Genomic DNA, 17,018 nt, shown 5'->3' with positions numbered 1-17,018 from the left:
CATTAGGACGTTCAAATGATTGTTTCATTTCCTTTATTTTTCTTCCCCTGGACGTGTTTTCATCATCCTTGGGATTTTACCTGCAAAGTCCACATTCATATTGTGCCTTTTCAGTACATTCATGATCAGTTTGGCTGGAACTATTCAACTTTTCCTGAATTCTCACAGTATGTTCATTATTATTCATCTAACCTATTTCCCCTAACCTGACCTATTTCCCCTAACTGTAAATATTTTAGGGATAATAAATATTTTAGTTTTTGTGGGTCATACAGTCTTGGCCACAGCTACTTATTGTGGACTGAGAGCAGCCATAGACAATCTGCAAATAAACAGGTATGAGTGTGTTTCAATAAACAAACAAGCATGACTGTGTTTCAATAAAACTTTATTTGTGGCATGTTCCTTTCAGGCAGTGATTGAGACCAAAAGCTCTACATCATTTCCTACAAAAGTGGAACTCCTCTGTCAGCAGGATGGCTTTGAAAAGACAAAACCAAAAGCCTTTAGATCCTAGGATCAGGGGTAGTTTCTAGCCTCATGAGCTCAGTCAGGTTCAATATATCTATTACCTACTGTTCATTGTTATAATCCTTGGGGTTAATAATTCTATCTGGGCTCAATCATGTAGCTGCTATCAGTTGGAGGTTGGTTGGAAGCTAATGGTCTAGGTTGACTTTACTCATCTATCAAGCAGTTGGTACTGGTTAGTGCTGGCAGGTAGCTGGGTTGACATCTCTACCCAGCTAGACTGAGCTTACAGAATGGGGATGGGAGGAAGGGTTCCCAGTAGGAAGTGGGATGTCTCAATACATAGGATATTTTCAGTTCCCTGATGAATCACATTGGCTAATGTTCCCTTGGTCAGTGCAAGCCCATGGCCAGGTCTGGAGTTGGAGGTAAGAGAAAAAAAGTTACATTGCAAGGAGGACAGCAGACAGGGAGGGGATCAATTTGTGGCCATTTTGTGACCCACTATTCCAGTTATTCTAACCCAAGGTATGTGGGAAAAATAAAAGTAAGTTTCAAATCATGAGAACAGAACAGACTAATCCAGAAGAATTCAGACAGATTCAAACAGAGTTCAAAATAAAGTTTTTCAGGACAGAAAAAAGAGTGACAAGTTAAAAACAAAAGATTCAGGCATTAGCAATGCCTGAGTTCATGAACAATTTCAGTTACTTAAGTGCAGAGCACAGGGCAGCTACCTTGTTTCAGAGATCATTCTGGTCTTATATTAACTCCCTCATTTAAAAAGCTGAGTCATTTTTAAATACCACAGCTGCCATCTAGAGACACTGAAGAGATGACAGGAGAGACAGAAGAGTAGAGGTACCCAAAAACAGTGATTTCAGATCGGACTCAAGCCAGATAAGGCAGCTTGTTCATCCCTGGAGTGGGGGTGGTTGGTCACTAAGAGTTCACACAGCCTCTGCCAGGGCATCCTGGTCCCTTGAGGGCTATATGGCCCATCTGCTACATGGAAATGAGATCCATCTCCAAAACATAAGAAGTGAAACACTCCAGATCTGTCATATTAGGACTTTGTTTACTTGATTTTTGTTTTTCTTCCTAAAATGTTTCTTTTACCCTCTGAAATTCTTTCTTGAGACCTAATAGGTGCCAAGCACTGGGCACACAATGGAGAGCAAATAAAACTAATGAAGCATCTGCTAATATGGTTTTCCACAGTCAAGATACCCTTCTAGTGTGAGATGTAAACATGCCAAGTTTTAAGTTTCTCATTGTGCAACCCTGTTAGAGGAAGATTAGTCTTAGATGACAGCTTCTTAATTTTTTTAATCCACTGAGCTCCCTTGGCATGGTATGAGTTGTGATAATACCCTCCCTACTCTTCTAGCATCTCAACATTTAAAAAAATCAATTTCCCTGTGTTAAATTCATTTTTATAAGTTCAGAATTGAGGTGTATCATTTCTATTTAAGAAGATTCATTTTTAAAATATTTTATTTTATTTTATTTATTTATATGTGGTGCTGAGAATCAAACCCAGTTCCTCACACATGCTAGGCAAGCACTCTACCACTGAGCTACAACCCCAGCCAAAGAAGATTCATTTTTAATAGGTCTAACATCCACAGGATTTTCTAGAGTAGTGAAATTTCAACTACATGATATTCTCTGCTATTAAATGTTAAGAAGAATCAGAATACAGGAAGTGAACCAAACCACAAGGGTGGTTTGGAAAAAAAATTCTACAAAAAATGTAGGCAAAAGAATTACCTTGGGCTGGGGATATAGCTCAGTTGGTAGAGTGCTTGCTTCACATGTACAAGGCCCTGGGTTCAATCCCCAGCACCGCAAAAAAAAAAAAAAAAAAAAAAAAAAGAATTATCTTTTGAAACTCTATAAAATGTTCCCATGCCTCAGTAAAAACAATTATTGGGCTGGAACCTATTATATTCCAGGCTCTGGCAACCAGAAATGTGCACATTGTTTATTTTTGCATTCATAATAGCTAGTACATGAATCTTATGACATCCAATAGTGAAGGGCACTGAGAATAGAATGTACAGGCTCTGTCCTAATGGTACCCACCACCTAGAGTAGTGGATAAAGACCACAAAGCAGTGTGTCAGGGAAGACGTTCATTGGCCACAAACTTTTTTTTTTTTTCAGTCAGTTCAACCCCTGAGGATACATCATTTATACAGTCATCCCCCCTTATCTGAAGATCGGCTTTCTGTGGTTTCAGTTACCCAGGGTCAACAGTGATCCAAATATTAATATTCATCTTCACTCCTTCAAGAAAGACCACATTCACCCAATTTTTATTACAATATATTGTTACACTTATTCTATTTCACTAATAGTTATTGTTAATCTCTTACTGAGACTAATTTAGAAATTAAACTTTAACATGTGGGAAACAGTATATACAGGATTCAGTATCCTGTATCAGGCATCCATTGGGGGTCTTGGGATATACCCCCACAGATAAGAGGGGGACTACTGTACTGCTTGAGAAAAGGATGACGTTGGTTCACTTTACATTCTTTTTGCCCAACATGTGGTCAGGGGCATTCTAACCTTCAGTTCTTAAACATCCAACAACCACAAGCAATATAATGTGGCAATTAGCTCACTGTCATTGTTAACCAGTAGGATGACAGTTTGTTTACTGAGAGAAGCATATATTTTTTAAGCTGCAGAACTCATCATGTTGACCAAAATATTTACAAAATATGGTTTGGTCTCTGTCCTCTCAACTTGATCTCTCTGTATAGAAATGGCATGTTTGATAATCATGTGATTCAAGAGAGGAAACCAGGAAGGTCTACTTAAAAGTCAGACCAAGAATTCAGTGTTCTCTAGGGGTGCAATACAGTACAACTCAAACTGATTTCCCTGAAGGTATTTGCTAACCATAATTTGAGGAGAAAGGTAATAGGTCACAAGATACCCAAAGATCCCTACCTGCTGCCAAAGAAGTACAACCAGTTCTGCATATTTAAGTCGATTAAACTCAAATGTGTGTGAGTTATAAAAAAAAAAAAGGTACTGCTCTTAAGGCAAGAGTTATATCTATTCTTTTTAAAATCTTAGATGCATACTTTTGCTCCTTCTATAACATTTATTATATAGTAATAAATTTTTGGTTTTTCTCTTTCAAATATTTTACAGCAATCTAAAAGTTTACTCTAATTAAGTACTAGAAATATTAAGAAACAGTTCTTAATTAAGCATAGTAGTAGAATAATATGTAAGCCTTTAACCTGGTTTAAAAAGAAAAACAGGGGTTTGGGTATATGGCTCAGTGGTATAACACTTACCCACAAATATGAGGCCCTGGATCCATCCCCAGCTCTGAAAAAAAAAAACAAAAACAAAAAAACAAAAACAACAGAAAAAAACCTTTCCCACAACCTACCATGTACTTCCTGAAAAGTCTTTAACAGTAACAAAAACCTTTAATGATCCACCTAAAAAATAAAGCCTAAAATACAAATATCCCAATAAATAGAACAAAGTAATTTCCAATTAGGAATCTTTGGTTTGGTTTTCCCTTAGTTACAAGTGAGTTAGAACTGACTTGACAAAGCGAAGATGAAATGATAATGGAATTGGAAAAGCCTATTAGCCTACAAGAAAAGTCTGGTTCTCCACCTCTTTTTCTATACCTATAAAATGAGATGACTTTTACATTTTTAAATACTTAAAAGAAAAACAAAAGAATAATAACATTTTGTGACACATGAAAGTTAAACAAATTCTAAAGTTCAGTATTAACTCATAAAGTTTTATTTGAATACAGCCAGATCCATTTGTTTAGAGATTATCTATGACTGTTTTTACCCCACAATCAGAAGTTGAGGTAGAGACCATATGACCCCACAGATTTACTACCTGACTTTACAGAAAATGCTTGCCAAGTCCCAGTCTGGAGTCCACATGGGGTTGCCTAAAGCCTGACTTAACTAGAGATTCTGGATCTCCTCTTCCCTAGGCTACCCTGTCTCCAACACAAGGCCAAATCTAAAGCTAATGCTGCTCGGCTCCAGACACACAAACCACAAACATCATCACCAAAAACCAGTGCAGGGTCTCCACCCAAGTATACAAGGCTCAAGCACTTTTACCAACTACCATTTCCAAATGGGAGTTTATAAAGTTCTTATATAAACTACTTAATGAAAAAAATCAAGATTAATTTAACAAAGTATAGTTGTTCCTCCTTGCCTGTGTGTCCTTGAACTCAATCAACTGCAGAAGGAAAGTAACTGGAAAAAAAATTTTGTGTCCCTGAACACATATAGGGACAAGACTCTTTTCTTGCCTCGGTATGAATCTCCATAAATAATACAGCACAACAACTCTATGTAGCATTGACATTGTCTTAGGTATCCTGAGCAATCTAGAGATGGCTCAAAGTCTATGGGAGGATGTGCATAGCTTCTATGCCCGCTTTTATTTTTATATGAGGGGCTTGAGCATCTGCACATTTTGGTATCAGTGTGTGAGGAGTCCAAGGGAAGACTGTAGATACAACTTTACTTATTTAGCAATATCATAAGTTCCTTTAAAGCTTTTTATAATTTTATTTTAACTATCAATAAATTATTTCCTATTGCTCCTTAAATAATTTCAATCAAACCAAATATTAAGCTGTTTTGTTACCATGTTTCTGATCCTGATGCTTTATAAAAACACTGATTCAACCTGAAAAAAATCCTTTTGCCTCAATTTTTTGTTAATACTTAGTGAGTGGTGTCTCAAGAAGTCTGTTTTCTTCTGAATTACAACAACAGGACTATATGGCTTTCACCCATTTTTACTGCAGCTTAAAATATATTGAGAGACTGAAGACTTCTTTGGCAGAACAGAAACACTGAATGGTTTATACAAAATCACTTAATCCCATATAGGAATAATCTTTATGCATCAAGGAGTTACAGCAAATAAAGAAAATTCTCAAGGTACTCCCTTGAGCCAAAAATATTTTAATTAAAAAATAAAAGAACTTGGGAATGGGGCTTCAGTGTCCAGCATACTATGAGACCCTAGAGTCAGTCTTCAACACACACACACACACACACACACACACACACACAACCTCAAAGAAGATATATAGATGGCAAATACGCATATGAAAAGATGATCCTCATCATATGTTATCAACAAATTAAAATAAGATCCCACTGTAAATGATAGTAGACTGACTAAAATTCAGACACTGGCAATCCCAAATGCTGGCAGGACACAAAGCAAAAGGAACTCTCATTCATTGTTGTTGGGAATGCAAAAATGGTATATGCACTTTGCAAGGTAGTGTAATGGTTCCTTACAAAACTAACTATATTCTTACATTCAATCCTGCAACTGTAATCCTTAGTGTATACTCAAAGGAATTAAAAACATGCCCAAACAAAAACTTGCACATGAATATTTCCAGCAGCTTTATTCATAATTGCCCAAACTTGAAAGCAACCAAGATGTCCTTCCAAAGATAAATAGAAAAACTGTAGCACACACAGGCAATGCAATATTAGTCAGCACTAAAATCAAATAAACTATTTTCAAGTCATGAAAAGACAAGGAGGACACTTAAATGCTTATTATTAAGTCATAGAATCAATCTGAAAGAACTACACACTGCATAATTCCAACTATATGACATTTTGGAAAAAATGTCAAACTATGGAGACAGTAAAAAGATTAGTGGTTGCCAAGGATTGAGGGGAGCAAGGGAAGAATAGAGCACAGAGGATATTTAGGGCAGTAAAACTATTCTGCATGATACTACAATGGGGACACATGTCAGTATACATTTGTCTAAAACCCACAGAACATACACCACAAGTGTGAGAGATGAATTGACAAAGCACAGAGGATTTTCTACTTCTTTTCCCTTTCTTCTCCCCACTGAATGTGAGTTCTTATAGGACACAGATCTTAGTCTCTTTTGTTTATTGTTTAATCTCTAGTACTTAGACGTGCCCCACATACAGTAGGTGGTCAACCAGTATTTTTAAAGAATGAAAGTATAAATAAGTAAGAAAACTTCTTTTATGTAAAGTCCCTTCCCCATAGCGGTGAATTGCCATAGTGGAGGCCATGGGTGCTCCACTCTCAGATCTCTTTGGATCCCTCCCGTGAGCACTGGGTATCCCTCTCCAGCTTTGGAGTTCTTTTTTCTAAAGGTTCACACCAAAGAGCCTTCCTTAGAGAACTCTGGTCTCAGATCAGACTTGAAATACCTGGGAGTTTATATGCATCCAGGAAGGACCATTGTCAATGTCTGATACAGGACTATGACGGTGCAGCTCCCTTGCCTGAGGACTAACTTTGCTGTTCACTATACACCCTAGAACTCCCACCGATTGTGTTGATCCTAGGACTTCTGAAATCATATCCTTAGCTGGTTTCTATCTCTTCTTTATCCTGTCTTCCCTATTCCCTTACTGCTTTATCCTGGGAGCCCTGCCTTAATAAATCACTTGCCCAGGAATCTGCATCTCAGGATCTAATTCTGATGAATCTAAGACAACCTCAGGAACTGGAATTATTAGAAACAGAGTACAAAGCAATTATGTATTAAATAGTTAATGATTTGAAAAATGGAACCACAAAGAATAAGCAAACTATTTGAGACTGATATATCTGAAGAGGCAAAGCAAACATCAAAAATGAAAAATGAAATTGTTCAAATAAACTCAGTTGATAGTCTAAACAACAGATTAAACACAAATATAAAGAGAATTGAAAAGCTGAAGAAAATCTAAAGAATGTATTCTGAAAACACATGGAGACAGAAAACATGAAAGAGAGATTTTTAAAAATGAAGCTAGAAAGAGATGGTTCAATATCTATGTTATAAGAATCAGGTAAAACAGACCCAGTAGTCTCACTGCTGGGTATGTTCTTATAGAAACTCCTGCACTTATATATTAGGAAACATATATACAAGAATATTAATAGTAACATTAAAAACAATAGCCTTAAACTGGGAAAAGTTATAATATTCCAAGAGGATAATAGATAAATAATTTATAGAAAATTCACACAATGGAATAAGATATAACAGTAAAAAACACATGTACTATAGCTATAAACAAAAACTTGGGCGAATCTCAGTTTTATTCATATAAAACACAAAAGAAAGCAAAACTAAACAATATAATGTTGAGGGACATGTATATAAGTGTTTTTAGGACAAGGAAAATGGTAAATACAAAATGAAGACTATTTTTTACCTCTGATAGGAGGGCAGGGGGATGAGATCCAAAAGGTATACACAAGGTATTGGTAACGCTCTAAATTTTAAGTTGGGTGGTAGGGTCATGGATGATTATTTCATTGTTCTTCTTTCTAAACTTATACCTATGATCTATTCTTTTGGATATGCCAAATATTATATTAAAAGTAATATTTGAAGAATCTCTATAAAGCATACAGTACAGATGGATGTTGAAGATGCTTAGCATGTCTTTGAAGTCAGACAGATCAGGGCTGGAATCTTATATCTTATGGTGAATCTTATGTCTACTGAACAGGTTCTTAATCCTTCATAGACCTATGTTTTCTCATAAAATCATGGTAACAACATGTCTCCTAGAGTTTATTTTAAGATTGAGATTACTGGGTATAGACAGGGAATGTGGCTCACTGGTAAAGTGCTTGCCCAGTACGGATGAGGCCCTGGGTTTGATTCCCAGTGCCTAAAAACAAAACAAAAAGGATTACTAGGATGTAAGTTCCATGGCTATATATACATCATCTGCCTACATACCCCTAGTGAATAGCACACCTCTGGCAGGTAATGGGCACTGAAATGCCAAGTAACTTTCCTTCCAAAATGGTATAGTTTGTGTGAGTGGTTTTGCTTTTTGGTTTTTCAGTGTCTGAGTTTTGTTTTTGGGATTGGCATTTTATCTTGGCATTGACTCTTTATAACTATATGTAAGAAGGTACTTCTCTGGGTTCAGGTTCTGAATCTGTAACACAATAAAGTTGGAGTAGGATATCTGATTTCTTAATGCTTATAACCTGTCATCATACCCTCTACTAATCTTACTAAAAGGTAAACTTAGATAAAGCAAGCATATTTTTGTTACACAAAAAGGCAAATTTAAGTTATGTATTTATAAGTATCCTAAAAAGAGGGATAATAACTACCTAAACCAAACTGTGTCTGAAATGGTCAGATTCATTCAGTGAAGGTCATCGCAGGTAGATGAGCCATGCAGTGAGGAAACTCTCCTTCTGATATGTTGCATTACTTTTGTTCCTCTATTTTTGAACTCCCTTATTCTTGGCCTTTGTCTTTGGTTTCTATACTTCTTCTACCGACTGTGACTTCCACTCCTAAAACTCAGTCCTATGAATTTGGTAAGTCCAGCTACTCTCATGCCTTTAACAAGTACATTTGTCACAATTACTAACACCCACAAAAGTAACTCCAGTTCTGTCCTCTCACATGAATTCTAAACCCTAACTAAAATTCAGGAAGTTTCAATTTGGGGACTGTCATCATTAGATCAATAGATCAAAACAATGCTTAGTATCACTGTTCCTATAAGATAATGCCTATGAAGTTCTGGCTATCACCTACTGGATATGGGCTTATCCTGCAGAGGGAGCACAGAAAGTCCCAGCTCTCTACCCCTGTGTGACATAGCAAGGGAAGTCCACAAACTCACTTGGTTTTGAAGCCTGACATTTACATTCAGCTCCTCTTTTCCCCCTCTCACAACTTCTCAATCTGAATGGGCCTGTCCTAACAACGGAAGCCCCTTTTCCAATCTAAATTCACATTCTAGCCTGACCTAGGTCAGGCACCTGACCTACACTGGCTCAGAGGCACTTCAAGAGCTATCAAATGAAAACGTACAATCACAGATATTTACAGCCTTGAGAATGTGATAAACAAGATCAACTAAAAGAAATAGGGCCATTCCAACTCCTCCCAGAAGGCGTCAGTTAGCCTACCTGATATTTTCCAGGGCATTCGTTATCTGTTCTTGCTCAATGTCATAGAGTTTCACCTTGAAGCCTCCACTGGCAAACAACATAGGCCAGCTTTGTCCAATGAGTCCACTGCAGGGAGAGAAAATTAAGAAAGGATTCAAATTAATTTAATAATTGAACAGTTTTTCATTCTTCATCCAGAAGAAACTTTTAAAAATCATACAACATCCCATTCCTACAATATTTAATAAATCTCTTTAAAGTACACATCTTGATAACTGTATTTATTTAAAATGTTATCTGTCCCCACCCAAGTACTCCTGAACCACCCCCCACTCAATGGCCTAGATCAGTATTCCACAGGGAACATGGTAATATGTCAGGTTATTAATCAGGTGCTCACGCACTGAAACAAAAAATTACAGTCAGGCGGTGGTAGGGTCTCATGAGGCAAAAAGTCCTTAGTTTAGTCCCTATTTGACCAGTGTCTTATGCAAATCATTTAACTTGAACATGAGAGTTAGTACAGCCAGTCTTCTACATCCCCAGGTTGCACATCTTGGGATTCAACCAACCATGGTTTGAAAATTTTTTTTGGGAAAAAAAAAAACTACATTTGTACTAAACATATGAGACATTTTTCTTGTCATTACTCCTTAAACAATGCAGTACAACTACAATTTACATTATACTATACTAGGTATTTAAAGTCATCTAGAGATGGTTTAAATATACAGATGGGCATAGGTTTTTTGCAAATATTATACCATCGTATGAAAACAACATGAGCGTCTGCAGATTTTGTTACCTGTGGGCATCCTGGAACCAATCTCCCATAGGTACAGAAGGATAAGTATATTTGCTGTCCTCCTCAAATAATTAATTGCCACTACAACAGCATTTGAGCATGAATTTGGTGCCAGGTACCATTAAACACTCAGGTCTTACCTCTGTTAATCTTTATAACAACCCTACAATGTATGTACTATCATTATTTACTCTGAGACACAGAAGAATTTATTCCACATAGGCTATCCATGCAGGAGCTAGGAGATAAAGCCAAGAGGTCTCTTGAGTCCTTACACTTAACCCTCACATCCAACCATTATTTCAGACTTATTAGAAAATAAAAAGATAAAAAAATCGTAGAGTACATATGAGGTTGTTCAAAGGGTTAAAGACAAATGTACAGAACACATCTAGAGTCTAATTCTTAGTTTCTAATACTATTCTCCAATAAAAGGAAGCAGTACTCCTTAGAGAAAAGGCTAATTCTAGAGCTGAGCCAGGAAAGATATAAGATGAGCCTGGAGCAGTCTGTAGCACCAGCAAGTAAATGTTAAAAAACAAAAACAAGGGACTGGGGTTGTAGCTCAGTAGTAGAGCATTTGCCTAGCATGTGTGAGGCACTGGGTTTGATTCTCAGCACCACATATAAATAAACAAAATAAAGATCCACTGACAACTAAAAAATTTTTTTTAAAAACCTACATTAATAAATTATATCAAAGGGATTACAGGAGCCCACTAGAAGAGCTCCCAATGGCCAAAACTGGAACAAATTGAGCCATTTGTGGATTATAATACAAGCTACAGAATACATACTCACAAGTTCATACTGCTAAAAATAAATATTTGAAAAAATAAATAATTATTGGAAAAGCCACATTTCCCTTGCAGAAGAATTCCAAGTAATTCTGTCCTCAGAGAAATGGAACATCATTTTCCACCCTTAAAAATGAGCTATGCAAAGCAAATTTTTTCCAAAGAGTACAGTGTGGAAAGAGGAAACAACAGAATAACTTTGCAGTGGAGGAACCCGAAACACTATCTCAGTCAGGTGGTCAAGGTTAATATCAACAGCAATGAATCATAATGATGGTGTATGTTGTGATACCTTGGCATGTGATGAGAATGGAAATTCACTTCTGTGGTCTTCCTACCACAACTCCAGCTTAGTCATGAGAAAAACATTAGGCAAACTTCAACAGGGGGACATTCTACAACTACATGACTGGTACTCCTCAAAACTGGCAATGTCATCAAAGGCAAGAAAAGTCTGAGAAAATGTCACAGAGAAGTCAAAAGAGAGAGATAGCTCAGTCAGTAGAGTGCTTGCCTTGTAAGCACAAGGCCCTGGGTTGGTTCCCCAGCACAAAAAAAAAAAAAAAAAAAAAAGTCAAAAGAGAAATAACAGGTACAGTGGTCACTTGGTATGAATGAGGGATAGGTTCCAGGACCTCTTCCTCCCTGCTCAGAGAATACTCAAATTCCTGACATAAAATGGAACAGTATTTGCATACAACCTAAGCACATCTTCTTATATAGATTTTAAATCATCTCTAGATGACTTATAATACCTGACACAATGTGAATGCTATGTAAATAGCTGTTATACTGTATTGTTTAGAAAATAATGACAAGGAAAAAAGTTTGTACATGTCCAGTGATGCATACAATTTTTTTGCAAATATTTTCAATCTGTGGTTGGTTGGATCAACAGATGTTGAACCCAAGAATATAGGGGGAAAACTGTAAATGTAATCTGATATTCTGGAATAGAAAAAGGACATCAGGTTAAAAACTAAGGAGATCAGAAATTTAAAAAGATATTACTAAATAATAATGTATTATTTCATTAATAACCAGTATTATTAACTATTAATTAACACTATCAGTGGATGATAATGTATTGGTTTGCTAATTATAACACATTGTACCATATTAATATAGGGAAGTTGGGTGAGGCAGAATGTGCATAGGCATACACAGGAGTAGATGCAGATGCAGGGAGGAAAATGACCAGTGCAAGATCTCACTTCCATCTTAATCTCTAGGTCTGGGAGGTTCAACACTTTTCTTTGTTGTGAACTGTTAGATCTTTCATAAGGGATATCTAAGTGTGTGAGTAAAAACCACAGTAAGTTTTGTACAGGGAAATGGGAGGAAAGCAACACTTGCCCGCAATATGAAATTCTTGTTTGTTCAATAGGGTAAGCTCTATGCACCGGGAACAATCTTGCTCACCTTTGTATTCCTGGCACGTTGCAGAGTTTGATAAATGTTAGTTGTTGACAACAAAAATGCTGACATGCATTAATGACAAACACTAGATAATGGTCAGCAGGCTGTTCCCATGGATTTAAGATGAAGGCAACAATGATTTACTCAGGAGTAAAGAGTGCCTACTATGTAGCAGGCACTATTCTGGAGCCTGACGCTAGGAGCTTACAGTGGGCTATAAGCCTAGTTTATTGTAAATAAGTAAAAGTGCCAGGGAAAAAGAGAAAATGACAAGAGGGACTAAAAGTAGAAAGTAGAGACTAGGAGGCAAAGAAATTTTAAAAGCACCACCAGAACTGTCTCACTGGGAAGGTAACATTTTAGCAGAGTTGAAGAAGGTGAAATGTCAAGTCATGAGTATCTGGAAGAAAAGTGTCCTTGGCAGGGAAAGAATGGTGCAAGTTCCAAATGGGCAAGGCTAGTGCAGCTGGAGTGGAGGTGGAGGACAGGGTGGTGGGGGATGAAGTCCAAGGGAAGGAAGGGAAGCTGATTACATACATAGTGCCTCAGAGACCATGGAGGCATTTAGATATTTACTGATATGTATGAGATGGGTATCTAATAGAATGACTTATATGAAAGACATGAATTAAGTTTTAAAAGGAACTTTCTAGTTGCTTTCTTAAAAATATATAGTGCCCAACTTTTGATGGTTTGACTTTTGTGACGGTACAAAAGCAAAAGGCATTCAGTTGAAATCATACTTGCAAGTCTGAATTTGGATCTCTTCCCAGGCTAGTGCTATAAGAGCCAAACTTCTTCCATGATGATAGGTGACAGCAGTGACCACAGTTCCAATCAGCCCCAGGATCACAAGGGGGAAACAATCAACACTCTATAGTGCTGTGGTGCTAAGTTATGATGTTAAGTGAGTTGGTGGTAAGTGCATTTCACACTTCTAATATTTTCACCTCATGATGGTTCATCAGGATATGATCCCATCATAAGTCAAGCAGTATCTGTATTGAAGACAAAGATAGAAATAAGAAGACAATTAGGAATCCAGAGCCTATTGCAGGATATCATGGTAGGTTGGAAGAGGATGGAAGCAGAAGGGATGATCGGTGGTGAGCTGAGTTCTGAATATATAATATATTCAAGGTATAGACAAAAAGAATTGCTGGTAGGTTCAACGTAGAGTGTAAAGACTAAAAGAATTGAGGATGAATGCCAAGTTTGTTTTGGAGACCAAAAAGGATGGAGAGCTCATTAATTCTATAGGAGAAGATTTTAGGAGAGAAGATAAGGAGTTCAATATAGGGTATTTTAATTGAGAGATGTCTAACAAATAGGTCAAGCAAAATAAATGGATAGAAGTCCTTGGTTCAGGGCCAAGATCTGGGCTGGAACATGAATATGGAGTATTTAGTAATGCAAGATGAGTGAGATCTCTAAGGAACTGAAACTTAGTACAGTCCAACCTTAATGATAACCAGGTGAGAGGGTCAGTAAGTGGAGGGAGCCTCAAGGAGACAAGAGGTCCATCTGGGTCAAAACTCAGTGATCAAGTAGAATTTGGACTGAGAATTGGCCATTGGGTTTAGTAGGATGAATGGGAATGGAGACCATGATCAGAGCACTTTTTGTGACCTGATCCCGAGGAAAGTCCAGACATCATTACCCTGTGTACACCTATGATTACACGAATGGTATGACTCTACATCGTGCACACCATAGAAACGGAAAGATGAACCCCATTTGTGTACAATGAATCAAATACAGTCTATAAAATGAAAAAATAATTTTAAAAAAGGATAAAATGGATCCCTGGATTTAACTCCAGGATCAAGAAATGAATGGTAAATGACACTAGAGATACATTCAGCAAAATCTATGTTGTGGAAGATTATACAGGGCAAATGACTCATGTTCTTCAACAAATATACTTCAAGAAACTTAAAAAAAAATGGGATGATAAATCTATAGATTAAAAGCATCAAGAAGCAATATCATCAAATAAAGTATGTGGGCCTCATTTGGAATCTGAATCAATCAAATCAGGTGTTAAAATAAAATAAGGAAAATTTTGAATGCAGAGGAGATACTTAAAGATATTAAGGAATTTTGTTAATATTTTTCATATGATGATGGCATTTCAGTTATATATTTGTACAATAGTCTGTGTCTTTTAGATATACATGCTGATACAATCATAGATGAAATCATATAATGTCTGGAATTTGTTTCAAAATAATCCAGAGAATATATAAATTAAACTCAATTATCTATATGTTAGTAACTGTTGAAGTTGGGGGCAGGGTATAGTTACATATGGGCTCACTATATTACTCTCTCAACTTTAATATGGTTTGAAATTTTTCCATAATTCAGTGTCAAGAGATAGATGATAGAAGAAAGAACTGGACACAGAATACAGACAATTTTACTAAGTTTTGAAAGGAAATGTGGCAGTAACTAGGGGGAGAATGGGATCAGTTTAGAAGAAATACTATGTGTTTTCATGTTGAAGGATCTGATCCCCTAGGGAAGGGAAATTGATAAACTGGAGGAAGCGCAAGGCTGATCTGGAGCTACTGCACAGATTTCCATTGCTTGGGTCTTATAATGAAGCTTGGTGTTGGCTGAGAAGAGGCAGTGCCCATAATCAAACGGACAGAAAATTCCAAGGAAAAAGGAGGTGCCAGGGAAGGGAATGAAGAAAGCCTCAGGCTACATAAAGGTAGAAAAGTGAAGTCCCTTGATTCGTCTACAACAACTGAAGGTCAAAGACATTCCAGTTTGGTCTCATTAAGCAAACCTTCTCTCACAGCTTGACCTGCATTTTGAAAATAATTGGAAGTTTTTTGTTGTTGTTTTTTTTTTTTTTTTTTTTTTTGCAGTGCTGGGGATGGAACCCTGGGTCTCATGTCTGATAGGCAAATACTCTAATACTCAGGCTACCGGCCCTGTAATACTTTTTAAAGGAGTCTTAACAAAATGGGGACAGAAGAAAGTTTTTGAATATCCACTTTTTTAAAGGTTCTATCATTACTTAAACAAACCTTGTCCAGTATGGTTGCCACTAGCCTCAGGGAATGTTAAGCTCATCTGAGATGATCTGTTGTTATGGTTTAGGTATGAAGTGGCCCCCAAAAGCTCATGTGTGAAACAATGCAGAAAGTTTAAAGGTGAAATATTGGGTTATTTGAGCTTTAACCTCAGCAATGCATTAATCCATTGATAACAGTAGTAACTGTAGGTAGGTAGGGTATTACTGGAGGAGGTAGGTCTTTGGGGCATGCCTTTGGGGTTTATATTTTGTCTTCGGTGCTCTTCTTCCTGATTACCACGTTCTGAGCTGCTTCCCTCCACCACACCTTTCCACCATGATGTTCTGCCTCACCTGGGGCCCAGAGCAATGGGACCTGGTTGTATGTGAACCAAAAGCTCCGAAACCATAAGCACCAAATAAACTTTTCCTCTTCTAAAATTGTTCTTGTCAGGTCTTTTGGCCACAGTGGCCAAAAAAGAAAAAAAAAAAAAAAAAACTGACAAAAATATATGCATGCACTGCAAGTATTAAATACATACTGGATTTTGAAGACAATGCTAAAAAAAACTGACAAAAATAGATGCACTCCAAGTATTAAATACATACTGGATTTTGAAGACAATGCTAAAAAGTAAAGTATTTCTTTTATAAAATTTAATACTTGTTGAAATAATAACATTTAGGAGATAGTATATTAAATAAAATGTACTATAAAAATTTTCAACATTTTTTTTTTTTTTTTTGAGACAAGGTCTTGCTATGTTGCCCAAGCTAACCTTAAATTCCTAAGTTCAAACAATCCTCCCCTTCCAACCTCCAAAGTAGCTGGGACCATAGTTATGCATCTATCTAGTTTTATCTATTTTTACTTTAAAACAACTACTAGAACATTTGATTACATACGTGGCTTAGAATTTCTAAGAAAAGCTAGACAATGGAAAGGCATACATAATATACCTCCCCTTTTTAACTAAAGAAAGAAAGAAAGAAAGTGGGCGTGGGAGCACAAACCAGAACTCTATTTGAATGGAATAGGGGCTGTTAAACTGATAAGGCCATCCACATCAGAAACGCCAATCCATCCACGTGCCAGGTGTGTTTGCTGAATACCTGTTCAGGCCTCCAATTACCTCCTCCCTAGCAGACAGGAATGTGCCCTGCAGGCATCCTTGACAAGCCTGCATCTGAGCCCTCCATTCTGGGCTAGTCCCATTTCCATCATTTACTATGACCTTGGGTAAATTGCTTCATTTCTGTTTTCTCATTCATAAACTGTGACTAACGATACAGTTATCGCAGGATCATTGCCAAAATTTGTTTTGTTGTATTCAATGCCTTGAGCGTCTATGTGGACTAGCTGGTAGGCCGGGCATCGTTTGGTACATCCCAGGAATTGCACTGCAATCGCAGCCTACTCTCAGCTTTCGGAAGTTGGGGTAAATCAGCATCAAGTTTCACATTAGCACTCTACAGGGTGCTTCTACCTGACACCGCCGCTGACCCAGACTCTTTCCCAGCCTAGTCAGCTCGGCGA

General features: G+C 37.1%; 1 protein-coding gene across 3 annotated transcripts in view; it reads right to left on the bottom strand.

Annotated features, from left to right (window-relative positions):
* The window catches only part of LOC124974061 (lambda-crystallin homolog), a 137,583-nt gene that overhangs the window by 98,703 nt on the left and 21,862 nt on the right, over nucleotides 1-17,018 (bottom strand). For all 3 annotated transcript variants that reach the window (XM_047537622.1, XM_047537621.1, XM_047537623.1), the window contains exon 2: nucleotides 9,451-9,558. In XM_047537622.1, the coding sequence (XP_047393578.1) occupies nucleotides 9,451-9,558 (108 nt within the window). The remainder of the gene's footprint in view (nucleotides 1-9,450; nucleotides 9,559-17,018) is intronic.

This window comes from Sciurus carolinensis, unplaced genomic scaffold (genome assembly GCF_902686445.1).
Source record: "Sciurus carolinensis unplaced genomic scaffold, mSciCar1.2, whole genome shotgun sequence".
Taxonomy (NCBI): Eukaryota; Metazoa; Chordata; class Mammalia; order Rodentia; family Sciuridae; genus Sciurus; species Sciurus carolinensis.
This window is presented reverse-complemented; position numbering and strand designations above follow the sequence as displayed.